The sequence below is a fragment of the Octopus bimaculoides genome, chromosome 10 (assembly GCF_046866305.1).
Source record: "Octopus bimaculoides isolate indiv1 chromosome 10, ASM4686630v1, whole genome shotgun sequence".
Classification (NCBI taxonomy): domain Eukaryota; kingdom Metazoa; phylum Mollusca; class Cephalopoda; order Octopoda; family Octopodidae; genus Octopus; species Octopus bimaculoides.
In genome coordinates, this window is record NC_142937.1 from 17,876,683 (window position 1) to 17,893,647 (window position 16,965).

Sequence of the window (16,965 nt, forward strand, 5' to 3'; positions counted from 1 at the left end):
ACACACACATACACACACACACACATACACACACACACACATACACACACACACATACACACACACACACACACATGTTCTCTCTGTCTATCTTTCTTTACCACCCTCTTTCCCTTGTCTCTCTCTTCTTCTTCTCTTTCCCCCTGTCCTCTCTCTCATTCTCTCTCTCTCATTCTCTCTCTCTCATTCTCTCTCTCTCATTCTCTCTCTCTCATTTTCTCTCTCTCATTCTGTCTGTCTGTCTGTCTCTCTCTCTCTCTCTCTCTCTCTTCCTCTGTCTGTTTGTCTGTCTCTCTCTCTTTCGTTTATTTTAAAAGAAAATTGTATTACTTGGCATAAACTTTTGGGCTAATATTCCGGTAACTGGACAACTTAGGTGGTAAATACCTTGCAATTAATTATACAAATAAAGAATGGAACGTGTTGTAGCATGTTTTCCATTTTCTGATAAGTGAACTCAAATCTATCACAGATAATGCCATTGCAAAACAGTCAAGTAAAAAAATAAACAAAAACAAACAAACAAAAACAAAACAAAAAAAACAAATCAAAGAATTTTCAAGGAAATTTTCTGTTGGCATTAATTATAGTGTACTAGCAGAAATACCCGGCGTTGCCCGGGTTAAAGAGAATAATGATATCTAAAAACGCCGTCTAGACTACGCATCATCTTTATATATAGAGATGTATATACACACACGCACCCAAACACACGTATATATATGTATATCAATATAAATATATGAAAGTCAATGAAGTTTCGTAAAAGAAGGTGATCATGTACATACTTTCTTGCTGTTGTGATTATAACACCTCATTGTAAACTATGTTCCTTGTTTTCCCTTGTGGAGCATATACAAATAGGTTTTTTGTTGCTGCCCACTCTTGAGCAGCCAACATACAGTTGTCCATGTGAGAAGCAGGGCTCTTCCAAGAGAAGACCAGCTACAGACAGTGTTTGACCCTGAGATTTGTTTATGGACATGGCAAAAGTCACACGAAGGGGGAATTGTAGTCTTCTGAATGTAAAAGGAATGTCTGCTCCTGATGGAGTAAGAGGAATTCTTGGAATAAAGACGTCATCCCCTTTTGCACATCCAGAAAGAATGGTAGCCTCGATAACGTGTGACATCATTTTCTAAATAATGCTCATCTGTTATGTTCGGGTTAAAATTTCATCAACATCAAAAATATATGAATTTTCATGGAAGTTATGGCCGTTATGCAAAGAATATAATTTCCAAATTTCATAAAGATCCATTCAGTACTTTTGACGTAGTTTTGGATAAGAAAACAAATGACTAATGTGTGTGTTTGTGTGCATGTGTATGTGTGTGTGTGATGGGTGTATATATGTATAGATATCTGTATGCATGTATATATGTATATATGTGTACATATTACATGTACATCTATATATATATATATATATATATGCGAGTAAAAATAAATACAAAAAAAGGGTGGATTTTTTTGTATGATTGTGTATAGAGGAATATATTATTTTGCTTAAAAGAGTTCCAACACTGTCTGTTTTTTATGTTTTATTTATATTCCTGCAGAACTAATGTGCGGTATAGAATATGGAATATACAATATATAATATAATATATAATATATAATATAACATATAATATAAAATAAAATAAAATAAAATAAAAATGGATGGCACCATGAAATAAAGTATTGAATGTAGATGAAATATTGAGTGTTCAATATAAAGGATCAAATATATAAATATATAAATATAAATATATATATATAAAGGCGACTCGAGTTTCAGGGCTATTTCCCTTTGTCATGGCCGGTATGACAATCTTTAACAGACGTATATACATATACGTGTACATCTATATGTAAACATATACATCTCTCTCTCTCTCTCTTTCTCTCTCTCTCTTTCTCTCTCTCTTTCTCTCTCTCTCTTTCTCTCTCTCTTTCTCTCTCTCTCTCTTTCTCTCTCTCTTTCTCTCTTTCTCTCTGAAAGTATCTGTCATTACAGTATCGAAATGGTGTACATATACATGTATATGTATACATATACATCTCTCTCTCTCTCTCTCTCTCTCTCTCTCTCTCTCTCTCTTTCTGTCTCTCTCTTTCTCTCTTTCTCTCTCTGTGAAAGTATCTGTCACTACAGTATCGAAATGTGATTGTTTCAGTTAGTGGAATAGTTTCATTTTTAAAGTGAAAGTATTTGACATGAGTGTTTTTGTTTCACTTTTGACACGTAATACTTAAATAGTGGAGGAGATATTATGTTGCCGTGTGCTCGAACTCTGCAAGAAGTTAATAATTTTTTTTGACTAAAACACAACTGGAACCCTAAGTAAGGCATGTGTAAAATTTGAATGAAATTGGTTGCGTAGTTCTCGAGTTTTAGGGATTCACACAGACAGACAGACAGACAGACACACATTCTCATTTTTATATATATAGATAAATACTTAAATTAATACATTGCTAGAGAGAGGTGCTCCAACCATGACTATCATGTCTTTTTTATATTTATTTATTTTCAAAATATATTTCTGGGAATATGTAGTCCAGTGTGTCTTTCTAAATTTTGTTGGATATGACTTTAGAGGGTGGGGTTAGCTGTTATTTCTAGCAGGGCTAGTGACTGCATACAGGCTCTGTCATTGCTTTGTCTATTCAAGTGATTATTAGATCTTTTTGGCTGTTCACTTATTTAGGTTGCTTTATCTATTTTATTTTATTTCTTACCGCTTAGTCACAAGAGAAGGAGCCGTGAGGAGGAGGATGGGGAGGGGAGGAGGGAGAGGGGTAAAGGGAGGGAGAAAGGTATCCTCAAACCAGTAGACCTGCCTGGAATACTTGCAGCAGAGTGGACTCCATTAAAAACACCTGAAGGTACCACGTGGTCATTTTTAGTTGGGAGGGAAGTTGTTTGTTTCTGGTTCACCATGTAGCCATGTCTGGGCTGTTGTTTTTTGACAGACTGGTTTCTTTGAGTAGATGTCCTTACTAACACCAAGCATTTCACAGAGTGTACTGGGTGCTTTTTATGTGGTACCAGCATAGTGATGTCACAAAATAATTTGCAAGATTAAAGAACACTCTTGAGTGAGTAGGGGTATAGCAGAGAATGAAGTGGCTTAATGCTGAGTGTTGAGAGGTAAGTATGATAACAGGGACAGGGACATGTGTCTGTTTTGATGTAGAGGAGACACATGGTTATCTCCTATTATATGGTAGAAATTATTATTATTGTTTGTTCAAGGTAATTTTTGTACAAGCAGTGTAAATGATGACCACTGAATTATACAAATAATGTTTCTTTCTGTTAGACTTTGTAACAATTATTATAGTTATTGTAGTTGTTATTGTCATTATATTGAGAGGTTGAAACAAGAGAAGAGTGGACCAAATAACTTACAATATTTAGCTTTAGTTTTCACTTCATTACACAGTAAAATTCAAATTTCCCTTTATTGAACTTCACTTTTGCTCTCTGGCGTTGATAAAGTACCAAACATGTGTTGGGGTTGGTTTCTTTGACTTCACTTATCCTCTGGATAAAACGGAAGCTGAACAATGGCTTGATTTGAAATCTGAATGAAGAGGGACTAGAGTAAATACCAAAAGATACTTTGCCTGATGTTTTAATGTTCCTGCTGACTTATTGTTCTTTAGCATTTATGAGACTGTCACTCAGTTTAATTATCTATTATGTGATGGGTCCAACAGATGAAGCTAAAAAACGGAAGTACCCACCTACTAAGAAAAGTGAGATGCCATCTCCCAGAGGACAACTTGGCCTTCTACACAAATGGAAGAAAGAGAGAGAGAATTTCCGAAAATCTCTGGTGGATATTATCATGTAAGTAATATTAGACAGAACTAAGTTCTTGATTATATTGAGAATGAAGTGAGTATGGCTTGTGGAAAGTATGACTTGTTGAGTGTATGGTCTGTTGTATGTAAGGTCTTTTGAGAGTATGGGTGATTTTGAGTGTTGTGGCCTGTTGAGTTTTATGGTACTGCCTTATATTGTGTTGTTAGGTTGTGTTGTGTTATGTTTTACTAGGCTGTTGTGTTCTACTGTGTTGTGCTGCAGTATATATTGTTGTGTTGTAAATCATATTGTCATATTCAGTCATTAGGTCTGCTACTTAACCCTTCTTCCGTGAGTTTTCATGCCTGGTTAAGAAACTATTATCTAAAGCAGGAATCCTTTGAACTATAATAATTGGGTGTCTTATTTGACTTAAACAACATTTTTCAACATGTCTCCTCCATTTAACTTTATATATATTTTTCTGTTGATACAATAAACAACAGAACAGAAGTATCTTTTGTCAATTATCTTTTGTGTCTTAGCAAATCTCTTTGTTATATACAAATCACACATATGTTGACATCTTTTGATAGTATGTCGACTTATATATATTGACAAATATGTCAACATATTTGACATGCAACACAACTCAAAGCAGTGTCATAAACTCAGACCAAACACCTGCCAAGCTATTTACTGAATAAACCATACACTTGCACACAGGTGCAAAAAAACAATTAAGAAATTTCATATACTTGCAGGCAAGATGATAAATCCCAAGCATCAGGAGCAGCTGTTCAAGAAGGGGAGTTACCCCCTATTCATGGGGCTAGTGTTTCAACTGCAGCCGAAAAAGATACTTTGGTTAGTTCTTTTTATTCATTCTACTTTGAAGAAATCTTTGCATTATTTTAACCCTTTTGTTACCATATTTCTTGTTGAAATGCACCACCTTTGTTTCAGTTTCAAGAATTATGAAGAATTTAGTAAAATAACACTCATTATTAAGTTGGTGTTTGGATGCAACATATATTAACATGCAATTTTGGTGGAAGAAATTAATTTAGATTACTTTAAAATAGGAAATTTGCATCATAGAACTAAAAGTGGTTTCAGGCAGGATGGTAACAAAAGGGTTAATTTCCAAATATTCTTGTTAAAGACATGTATGCCTAGACAATAACGACTGCTGATGTCAACACTAGTTGTAAACATATTCTCTTGGAATTCTATCTGTTTTGAATAAGAGGCTATTTGGTTAGTTATTTATTAAGCAATGACCAGCAGTTGAGCAGCAAACCTCAAATACAATTCATATAAATTAGAATCAGTTCACAAAGGAAATTATCAAGTTGGAGACAATGAATCTATTGGAAAATAGGTATACATATTGGAAACAGTTACTTTTAAAATACTGGTACATTATGAAGGAATATGTTGAGGTTACCAACTATAGTGATTAGCTTTCCTTGAGATTCAAACTGTTTTGAATTCTAAGGCCAAAATTGTTGACAAACAGCATTTACTATATTTGGCAATTTTTAATCCTGAACTTTTTTCACTAAGAAAAGTGTTCCTGTTGTGGCTAACAAATTTGTTTCTCCCTTTCCTTTAAAATTACTTTTTGATTCATATATATATATATATATATCATGTACTTATCAATTATAAATATAGTAAAATAAAATGTTAAGTATCGTCAATAAAATGTGATTGAAGATAATTTCCCTTTTGCTCATGGTTCAACTTGTTAACATACTTCCTCCTCCCATCCAACATGACAACATCTCCCACTTGCCTTATTTTTAAATATCATTCACAGAGATATTACTACTATATTCACAATGGAATCGACACCACTCATGTTGCTGCTATGGAAGATTCCTGGCTGGAGAATGTTTTTAGACTTGTGCCTAAAAAAGCTAGGGTAAGATACTTTATTATTTTCGAACTGTCAAAGATTTGATTCCTGATTGAGGTACTAATATGATAGATAAATTTTTTTTATTGAAATATTTTCTAAATACAGATCCACCATCAAGCTGGCTCTTCTATCATAGTTTATTACAATGGTCTCTGGTTATTGAATGTATCTGCTCTGTACCTTATAGATACAAGCATGGCTGTGTGGTTAAGAAGCTTGCTTCCCAACCATATGGTTTCAGTTTCAATCCCATTGCACAATGCCTTGAGCAAATGTAATAGCCATAGGCTGACCAAAGCCTTGTGATTGAATTTAGTAGATGGAATCTGAAAGAAGCCTGTCGTGTGTGTGATGTGTATTTGTGGGCATATTTGTGTGGTGTGTATGTATATTCATGCGCACGCGTGTACATTGGTGTCAACCTGTGTCTATTTGAATGAAGGAAAGGTAACTTGGCCACCCAAAAAAACATGCAATAAAATGATTATCAGACTGAAGTACCTATTGAGATTGATATGATCCCCTAAGGTAGCTCAGACCCACAAGGCTGTTGCAGTGCAATGACTGGCATGAATAAAAGAATAAATTGAGAGTATGACATATGAAGTTTAAGGTCACTTGAAAGATTTTTTTTGTCTTGCAAGTACCCAGTCAACATTGTGAAGTAGTTGGCACTTGGAAGGGCATCCAGCTATAAAAACCTTGCCAAAATTGACCTCATCCTGTGCTTGTGCCATGTAAAAAGCACTAAATTCACTCTGCTGAGTGGTTAGTGTTAGGAAGGGCATCCAGCTGTAAAAATCTTGCTAAAACAATCACAGAAGTCAGGTGCAAGCTTCTGTCTGGCTGGTTCTTGTGAAACCATCCCACCCATGCTAGCATGGAAGGCAGACGTTAAATGATGATGATGATGATGGCCTGTTCAGCATAAGGTTTACAAGTGTATGGTTCATTGAGTATAGGGTTTACTATGTGTATGGTCTGTTGGGCATAAAGTTTAAGCATATGGTCTGTGAGTGCATGATCTATTAGATGTATGGCTTATTAAGTGTATGGTCTATTGAGTGTATGGTTAGTTAAGTGTAAGGTTTATTATGTGTATGTGAATGTAAAGATGAGTGTATAGTATGTTGAGTGTATGGTTTGTTGAGTGTATAGTTTGTTGACTGTGTGACTGAAATGAATAAAAAAATGTCAAATGTGAAAAATCATGATTTTGAAACAGATTTTACGATGTATATTTTCTATTGAATAATGAATTTTTTTAATTGATCTCTATCTTTAGGAATGTAACAAAACAATTGTTGAAAACCTTTCTGAGGAGATGAGAGAGGACTATCTGATGAGTGTTAAGAAAGCAATAGGTAGATATTGATACTAAAAATCTATATTTTACAACAGTAGTTCATTTAATTGACAGCCAAGGGGCATTATTGATCTTTTTAATATCAACCCACTCAAGCCATTTTTAAGTGGTCTAAATTAAAACCTCTCATTAAAATTGCATGTTAATTTATATTCCAAATACCAGTTTAATAATGACAAAGTTATTTTAGAGAAACTTTAATCCTTTCTTCGATCATTACAGGACTGGGTTTCTGATTTAGAAGATTTTCAACTGGATGATAAGACTTAAATTGACTCTATTAGATTGGTATTTTATTTTACCTACCCCAAAAAGATAACAGGCAAAGCTAACCTCAGCAGGATTTGAACTCAGAATATAGACGGTCACAGTGAAATACTGCAAGCATTTTGTTTAATACTATAATGATTCTACCAATTATTGATAATAAAAATCCACCCATCCATTTTTGCTGTTCTCCATTCCTGGGAGGGTTGTGGCAGCAGAGTCCTCAGGCGCTTCCTCCATAGGGTCTTGTCAGAAGCAACCATTATTATACTTTCTGGCTGGATTCCCATGTGTGACCAATGGAAACTATGGATCCAACCATCTCATTCTTGGTCTACCCTTTGGACTCCTGCTGGTTGACTTGGCCATGAAGAACCTGTGTTGTGATCATTTTGTGCAACATTCTAATGACATGTCTTTAGTGCTGGAGCTGTTATCTCTCAATGCAGAGAAATAGTGGCTCAATCTGATCTCCAAGCTATGCACTCTATCGAATAATGTTGCTCCAGAGATTTTTCAGAGGAACCCCATTTTGGTTGCTTGTATTCGCAGTTGTTCCCTTTCAGTCATTACCCAAAATTCATGACCATATGTGAGGATAGACTTGAAAACCACATTGAAAATAGAACAATTATTATCTTATTGTTATCAATTTTTATAGTATTTTTATTTATCAGTTCTCATTTTTTTAATAAATACTATTTTCATTTTGATTTCCATTTATTTGAATTTTTTAAATATTTTATTTTAGTCATACTCCCTTCTTGTTGATATTGTATTTTTATAATATTTATTTGATTTGAGTTTCTAGTGGACTTTGTGCTGAAGGATCCTCGTGAGAGTGAAAAGAAAGAGGAGAAGATACTACCCAAACATCGACAAGAAATGGCAATGGTGCCAAAGCCATGGCAAAGGAATTTTTACTACTACCGATCAGTAATCTACAGGATTTTACATATCGTCAATCCAGCTATGAAACAAATACTTGCACTTTGGCACACACAGTTTGCGTAGGTTTGATGCAGTGGCTACTGTTGTTCTTGTTTTTCTTCCACCCTAGGTCAGGCTTGATTAAGCAGACCATTAAAGCCATTTCAGCCATAATCCTTCTTTTTAGAGCTATCTAATATTACATTATCTAATAGCTGCTCACTTTTATATGATGGTGGAGGTGGTTTGGGAGAGATTTGACTGCTATTTATAGCAAGATGAATGACCATATAGAGGTTTATTTTTAATGATGATCCTTCTTTTTAGAGCTCTCTAAGATTACATTATCTAATAGTTACCCACTTTTTAAAGATGAGTGACCAGATAGAGGCTTTTTTAATGGGGTCTGTTTTCTCCTCACTGGTTCAAATTTTCTATTACCCTTCTTATAATCTCTATGGTAGACATTTCTGTACTATGGATTAATAAGGATAGTCACCAGAATCGGTAGATTAGTATTGGTCTATAATCTGTTGCAAAATTAAAAAAAAAGTAATAAAAAATAAGTAAAAAACATTTATGTAAAATGTTGTTTGTCCCCAGGTCAGCGGTGACGATTGCATCCTTTTTTTTCCTTATCAGAAGTAGCATTATCTAATGTGTCCTTTCTTTCCAAGAGAGTAATGTAATCTGAGGGAGATGGATTGGACCCTGTTGAGGCTGTGTCATTGGAGAGGTGTGTCTTGTTATTCAATCCAAGTTCAGTCTTGATTGAGAAGAACATACAGTCATAGGTGTTGAATCCTTGACCATCTTCTCTGTTATTCAGAGCTACTGCATCCAGGACAATGTCATGCGTTTTAAACCAACAGTGTGATTTGAGTTTTATTTAGCTGTTGTCTCTTGCATATCAGGTTAGCATGTGCAAGTGGTGTCTGTGTATTGACTATGTTTTGCTTAAGAGGTTTATCCAGCATTATAAGAGGCAAATGCAGACATAAGGTGGGCGGGAAAAGAGTGACAAGAAGGAAACAATAAACTAATGTGGAGAGGAATCCTGAGCAAGCCATTCAAAGCTGATTTAATTAAACTGACCACCATCGTCAGACTGTACTTGACCCTGGAATTCATTTTACCAACCTCTAAAAAGATGAAGGACAAAGAGTTACTTTATTTCAGAATTTAGATTCTGTTGTATAAATTTATTTATATTTATAATTTGATGTTTTTGTTCTTTTCTTTCCTTTTTTTTTCTTCCTTTTTTTCAGAGATCTTCGGTTTGTGAATATTAAAGAATTTCATAATCGTAAAGAATCAATGGAAATTGGAGTTTTTAAAAACTTGTGTATGAAACATATTGAACAAGCTAAGGAAGCTCTTGATCAACGGTAAGGCATTCTGCTGGTGTTTGATAGGCTCAGTTAATAATAATAACAATGATGATGAAGACACCGCCACAAATGCTGCTGCTGACGACGACAATAATAACAACAACAATCCTTTCTACTATAGGCACAAGGTCTGAAATTTGGGGGAAGGGGACTAGTCAATTACATCAACCCCAGTGTTTCACTGGTACTTAATTTATCAACCCCAAAAGGATGAAAGGCAAAGTCAACCTTGGTGGAATTTGAACTCAGAATATAGAGACAGGTGAAATACCACAAAGCATTTCGTCCAGTGTGCTAAGGATTCTGCCAGCTTGCTGTCTTAATAATAATAATAATGATAGTAATAATAATATGATTATTGTTGTTCTTAACATCCACATTTCCACACAAGGCAGACCGTCTATGGCCAATTGCTCTTCTGGTCAAAAATATTGAGTAATCCTATAAACAATGTAGTTTTTTCATACTTCGTTCATTTTCAAAATTAGGGTAAATGAAGTTCTTTTTTAATCTAAAATATACTCTCCTTCATTTTCAACAATGCTCCTCCATCTGTCTGATAGACTTCCAAAATTCACTTGTCCGTGACAAAAAAATATTCCTCCAGTACTGCACTGACCTTGCTTACAGAATTCATTTTTTCTGTCCCAATGATTTCGAAGACTGCTGAATAAATGATATTCAGATGGGGCAATGTCCGGCAAATATGGTGGGTTGGGCATTGTTTCCCATTCAAGCTGCTCCAGTCTTTGGAATGTCATCCTCACTGTATGTGGCTGAGCATTAACCTAATGAAACAACACCTTTCATCTTGAAACCAAAGATGGTTGTTTTTTCTTCTAGCGCTGACTTAAGCTGCTCAAGCTGCTCACAGTAGATCTCCTTTGTTATCATTTGGTTTGGGTTTAAAAGTTCAAAGTGTACTAAACCTTTCATGTCCCACCAAACATAACAACACCTTATGTGGGTGAAGACCTTCTTTAGCCTGGGGTGCCGGTGTTTCTTCTTTCCTTACCTACTGTCTTCGGCACTTGACATTTTTATAGAGAACCCATTTCTCTTCACCTGTCACTCTTTAGTCCAAAAAAGGTTCATTCGTGAGATGTGACAGCAAAGAAGAGCACACATTCACTCTTTGTGCGCGATTAGACTCGGAAAGTTTGTGAGCAACCCATTGACCCAATTTGCTGACTTTTCCAATGGCACACAGGTGTTGATGAATGGTTGAATGACCAAATCTAAGCTTCTTTGCTAGTTCCTCAACAGTTACGATTGGATTTTGTTCCACTAGGGTTTGCAGGATGTTCTCATTGAGCTCTACAGATCTTCTAGGATGAGGCTTATCTCCTAGGTTGTAGTTTCCAGCTCGGAATTTCTGGAACCATTGTTGACACTGGCTTATGTTTATTGTCTGATCCTCATGTACTGCATTAATATCCTTTGCATTTTTTGTTGCATTGTTGCCATTATTAAACTCATAAAGCAAAATATGCCGAATATGCTCCTTTGTAAAAATAACTGTTAAAATCGAACTGCACTCTTCAAAACTTGCACTAAGAATAAGGACAAAGTAAGATTACTACCTGCTTCTATAGCAAGTTGATGCAGGTAGTTTATCTCGTCGCCCTCCGACTTTTAGTTCATGCAATTGAAGAAACTGCATTATTTATGGGACGAGCCAATATTTGTTTTGAAGCAAGGTAATATTTCACTATGATTGAACATGTTTCCATGGAAGATTGGAAACATGACACAGCTTGTTAAGATGGTGACACTTGTTTACAGCTATCATGTGATGTCAAAACAAGGATATACAAACACACACAGACACATTTACACACATATACACGCACACACACACACACTCATATATATACATCCACAAATGCACACACACACACACACACACACACACACACATTTGTACAAATTTCTTCACAGTTTCTGGCTATCAAACACCACTCAGTCAAAAGGCATTGATCAACCTGGGCAATAGTGAAAGATATTTTCCCATTTATTGCTCAGTAGGATTGAACCTGAAACCATGTCATTGTGACGCATACTCCTTAACACCACACGGTTATGACTGAGTTTTGTTTTTCCTTGTTCTTATTTATCTGAACTTGAATTATATTTTTTGCAAGAATGTTCACGAGTGTCAGATATTTGTGGACATGTTTACAAAATCAACAAACTACACAGCCCCCATGACCTTTGGAAACATTTTTTCACACTCAAAATTGCTGAAGCATGGCGTAAACTGCTCACATTGCAGGACACTACATCCTATCAGGACACTACATCCTTCAAAACTTCCATGCTTCCTGAAATTCGCCAACAGGACACCTGATATTCACCCCACATTTTTTTTTAAACGGTTCATTCACTGTTCACTTCCTGTGCATTTTTCTGTGTGCTGTTCATGCACTTTTGACAACATTTTCTGATGAGTTGTATACTTTTATTATTATTATCATTACTATTATTTAAAATTCTTCTTCTTGTTATTGTTGTAGTTGGTACAAAGAAGTGCTGAACATTCTATGTCAATGCAGCAGACGGAGACAGATAGATCCATCACAGAACAAACCCGGATCCAATCTGTTGACTTGTGTCAATACATTGATGACGTCCCACTTACAAGATTTAACTTTGAAGTCCATGGAAGATTTCACCAATCTTATTGTACCACCTGCTGTATGTGTAAACTTTATAAACCATTGTCCCCTCTTTTCCCCATCACCTTCATCATTATTGTCATTGCTGTGATCATCATAATAAATGTCATTCTATGTGAAGGCACTTGGGTATTTAGCTCACAATCATAAAGTCATGAGTTCAATATTCACTATGATGTTGAGTGGATGTTTGATTTTCATCACTCTCAGTACATTTCCTCAGATTGCACTGTTCTCAGATTGACACCCAAACACTCTGAAATGTTCGTATTGGAGCTTCCGGTGCAAATGCCAAGTAGTACAGCATGACATTTCCCAATTTCTGGCAGAGTGAATTACATCATGGTGCTGTTTTTCTCGCAGACAGTGTCCATCTGACCCTACTATACTGTGTAGATGACAAAATCAAAAACAAACAATGTGCATGTGCAAAATCAAAAATATAAAATGGCAGCAGTTAACCATCACACCTTGTATGTATATATGATGCATGCATGTATGTTTGTATAATGAAATATGTGTGTAATCTTGTTTTCTCTTTTTCATTTATCCCTTGCCAGAACCTCTCCCATTTTACCCAGTTATCCCTGCTCCAGACATTGAGTGGGAGGTTGGGGGTGGTTATGAAAATATTGTGGCACTTTTTCTTTAACTGATAACCAACTCACTGGAGGCTGCCCTCGGTTCCGTGTCCCAAACTTCTTGATTACAAATGTAAATCTAATGATCTAAATCTAATGATTCAAAATGATTTCATATCAATTATGTTCCAAACATCAACTTAATAAGGACAAAATTATTTAGTAAATTCTTCATTATTTTTTAAATAAACTGAAACAAAAGTGGTGTATTTCAACAAAAATATAACAAAAAGGTTAAAAAATAAAGTAAATATAAATTTTAAAAGGTAGGTATTTCTTGTGGAAAGGAAATCCTACTCATCAGTGCAGAGCAATATATTGTTATTGTTGTTGCTGTTGTTTTTAGTTTGCTCTGATCAAGAAGAACTGTCATCCTGTCTGTTGTTGTTGCCATTTTATCCTAGATGAGTTTTGATTGAGAAGACAGGTGATTAAAAAGAATTTCACCCTTGACTATACTACCTTTTTTATTTACCTGTGATTACACTGTCCAATGTGTCTTTCCTTTTTAATTACAACCCACCCACCATGTGTCATTCAGTTTAATGTCTTCTATATTTTTTCAGATATAGTATATATTTAGAACTACACAATCCTAAATGTTCTCCATTTTCTTAAAACCATAGTATGATTTTAGGCAAATTTGGTTGCTATTTCTTATAATTTGAACAACTACTTAGGAACTAGTGTTTCCCTCATTGTCTCACAGAACAATATGTTAAATTATTTGGTGAGAGTTTTGTTGTAAATTCTTTATCAATTGTTTTATTTTTCTCATTGAATTTAGGACTCCATAATGCCATTTGAACATTCTGGATTAATCCTACACCTGATTTTGGAAAATGATTCCATCACCTTCGAACCAGCTATAGAACATTTTGAAACTGTTATTCTCAATGTCTATGATACCATCATAAAATATTCCTCAATGATGCCCAAAATAGAATTTGGTTTGTTTGAAGACATGGTATATATCTATTTTTTTCTGAATTATTTATTAATTGTATGGAATCAGAAATGGCTCATTTAGAGTAATTCTAATGTGGATTGAAGAAAAATTGCTAAAAAGAAGAGGCTTAGTTTAAAACTTTAGACTTATGAAAATTGCAGTTAGTGTTCTAATTCAAGTATAAGCACTATATAAAATATGTTTATGCTGAACACATTTTATATGCCTTATAGCTGCTTCGTGTTCTACTGTAGCTTCACTTAGTAGAAAGAGATGTTAGTCTTGTGAGTTGCATGGTAATTTCACTGGTGTTGGTGCCATGAAGAAAAAAATACTCAGCACATTCTGTGAAATAGTTGACATAAAGAAGAGCATCCAACCATAGAAACCATAGAAACCAGGCAGCGAGCTGGTAGAAGCATTAGTACACTGGGCGAAATGCTTAGTGGTATTTCGTCTGCCGTGACGTTCTGAGTTCAAATTCCACCGAGGTTGACTTTACCTTTCATCCTTTTTGGGGTCAATAAATTAAGTACAAGTTACGCACTGGGGTTGATGTAATCGACTTAATCCCTTTGTCTGTCCTTGTTTGTCTCCTCTATGTTTAGCCCCTTGTGGGCAATAAAGAAATAAGAAACCATGCCAAAGCAGATATTGGCACACAAGACACTCCTCAAAGCTGTTGGATTCTACCAAACCATCCAACCTACACCAGCATGAAGATGGACATTAACAGATGATATATTACTATGTTTAATAGTATTGTACAGACCAGAGGCCCCCCTTCCTATTCCTGTTCCACTTAATGCTATTGATATTATGTATTAGTCAGAGTGGTGTCCTTATCTTAGTTGTTGCTTTCCCTATGTTTCAGCTGTTGTACATTATGTTTCAGCCGTGTTTTGTAATTCACCTTAGTACCTTGCCTGGGATTGAACTCAAGACGTCTAGGTGACTGCACTGCATTTACCCACAATGCACCTTTACCCACAATGCTATACACATACACAGTGTCAGAGTGGATTTTTAAGGCTTATAAACCTCCATTGATGTCTTATGTCAGCTTTTGAGTCTAGAACTGTTTAACCCTAGGGCTGTCTTATGACATCAGCAGACTCATGATCAAAAGGTTTCCAGTCGTGACCATCCCGTCTTTTCTAACATAGTTTATTTCAGTCTATTCTGAAGCAACAGAATCTAAGGAAACTAAGAATGATGCTTTGCTTTAGCAAATAGTGATACACAAAGATTTCTGCCTTGTATGTTAAACTTCTCCTCTTCCTCAAAGCATTATATTTATTTCATTGCTTGCACTCTGCATATACTGTCCAATATGTCCTTCCTTTTTTTAATAAGGTAAGGTATCATTTGGCAGCTTTTTCTAGCCGAATGTGCAACCATTAACTTGCCTGTTTGTTGGTTCATAATGTTTATTTTCATTACTTGATCTCTTCAGTATCGCAACAAAGTGAAAGTGTGCTTGGAACCAGTCATTTTGGAAGAAATCAGGGAAAAGCACCGCAAAATGGTGAAAGCTTATATTAAAAACCAAAGTCAGTATCCTGAGAAGCACTGCAAGACCTATGATAAATATAAATTTCTCATTACAAATCAGGTGAGGTTATTCTTATATTAATATTTACATTTTTAAAAATAAAAACTAAACACTTTAAAAATTACAAGTCTTAACATAGAATAACTATAACATAGATGTGTGGCCACCATCTTGGTTATAGTAGTAGTAGTCTTGTACACATACAATTATTTAAAATGAAATATGAAACATGTAAACCTAGTTTTAATGTAGTTAGCTAGTTTGGGGATGACTCTTCATTTAGGGTCATTCCCAAAGAAAATAAACCCTCAAAGGGCTGTTAGAGCTACTGACTACATTCAGAAACTGCAAGTAAATAAAGAGAGTCTGTAACACAGACTCAATTTTATAGCACTCACACAAAAATAAATATACTAGAAATCAATCTGTACATAAAAATTAAGTAACTATGAAGGTGGTACCAAAAGTAATGCATAACTTTTTTTTATTAAACAGGCTGTGTGGTAAGTAGACTTGTAATTTTTGAAGTGTTTAGTTTTTATTTTAAGGACAACAATAAGGTTTTGTTGAGTAAAATTTGGCTGCTGAGGAACTTTGCAAGGGTTTGTTTTTGCTTCTTAATTCAGTTTTAAGATAAAAAGATATTTCAATGAATAATAAATGGGTCTCGTCTGCAGGTTATATGTGATTTTGATTTCCTTGTTGTTTTGTTGGTATTTAATAGGCTGAAAGAGATATAAATGTATTTCTGGAAGAAGAGCATTCCTTTGATGAATACTGTCAGGAAGTGACCAAATATAAAAAATACATTGCTGATATATCTTATTATGTTATAAAAGTAAGTACAGGTTTCAATGATTCTTTGGGGGATTGAATTTTGCTACCAAAGCAGACTGCTACAACCATAACCCAAACCATCATAGTCGTCATCGCCGCTGCTGCTGCTGTTATTGTTGTCATCATTGTGGTAAGTTCATGGGTTTGATTCTTGGATCAGGCAGCATGTTGTGTCCTTGAGTTCTTGAGCAAGGCACTTCATTTCATGGTGCTTCAGTCTACTCTTTTGAAAATGAGTAACCACTGGACTCCTGGTACATCTCTCTCTTCTCCCAGCCATCACATTCTGGCTGTTCTTCTGAGACAAGAATTGGGAAGGATGAAAAGACATCTATGTCTGCTTGAGACTACACAGACACCTAAAACAACTTGTGAAAGGTTGGTACAAGCAACCAGATCATAATTCCTTGTGAATGATGGCTAAGCTTTTAAAAAATTTTTTTTATTTCCCACTCACGTCATTCCTTTCCAATCATTACAAATGATCTTATCGATAACTCAAGTTTCAACAAGACACAGTATCTAGTTTCTTGTAAAATACCATCATGAAGCTAGCTTTCAATACGGACAAATAGCCCTCACTCTGGATCGCATTTTTATTTATTATCTTTCTTTTCATTTTAAT

At 35.1% G+C, this 16,965-nt stretch overlaps 1 protein-coding gene across 4 annotated transcripts in view; it reads left to right on the forward strand.

Annotated features, from left to right (window-relative positions):
* The window catches only part of LOC106883981 (dynein axonemal heavy chain 7), a 138,101-nt gene that overhangs the window by 13,922 nt on the left and 107,214 nt on the right, over positions 1 to 16,965 (forward strand). For all 4 annotated transcript variants that reach the window (XM_089358436.1, XM_089358438.1, XM_089358437.1 and 1 more), the window contains exons 3-12: positions 3,712 to 3,844; positions 4,564 to 4,666; positions 5,625 to 5,729; positions 7,012 to 7,090; positions 8,171 to 8,369; positions 9,558 to 9,677; positions 12,197 to 12,377; positions 13,787 to 13,966; positions 15,405 to 15,563; positions 16,228 to 16,341. In XM_089358436.1, coding sequence (XP_089214562.1) covers positions 3,712 to 3,844; positions 4,564 to 4,666; positions 5,625 to 5,729; positions 7,012 to 7,090; positions 8,171 to 8,369; positions 9,558 to 9,677; positions 12,197 to 12,377; positions 13,787 to 13,966; positions 15,405 to 15,563; positions 16,228 to 16,341 — 1,373 coding nt within the window. The remainder of the gene's footprint in view (positions 1 to 3,711; positions 3,845 to 4,563; positions 4,667 to 5,624; positions 5,730 to 7,011; positions 7,091 to 8,170; positions 8,370 to 9,557; positions 9,678 to 12,196; positions 12,378 to 13,786; positions 13,967 to 15,404; positions 15,564 to 16,227; positions 16,342 to 16,965) is intronic.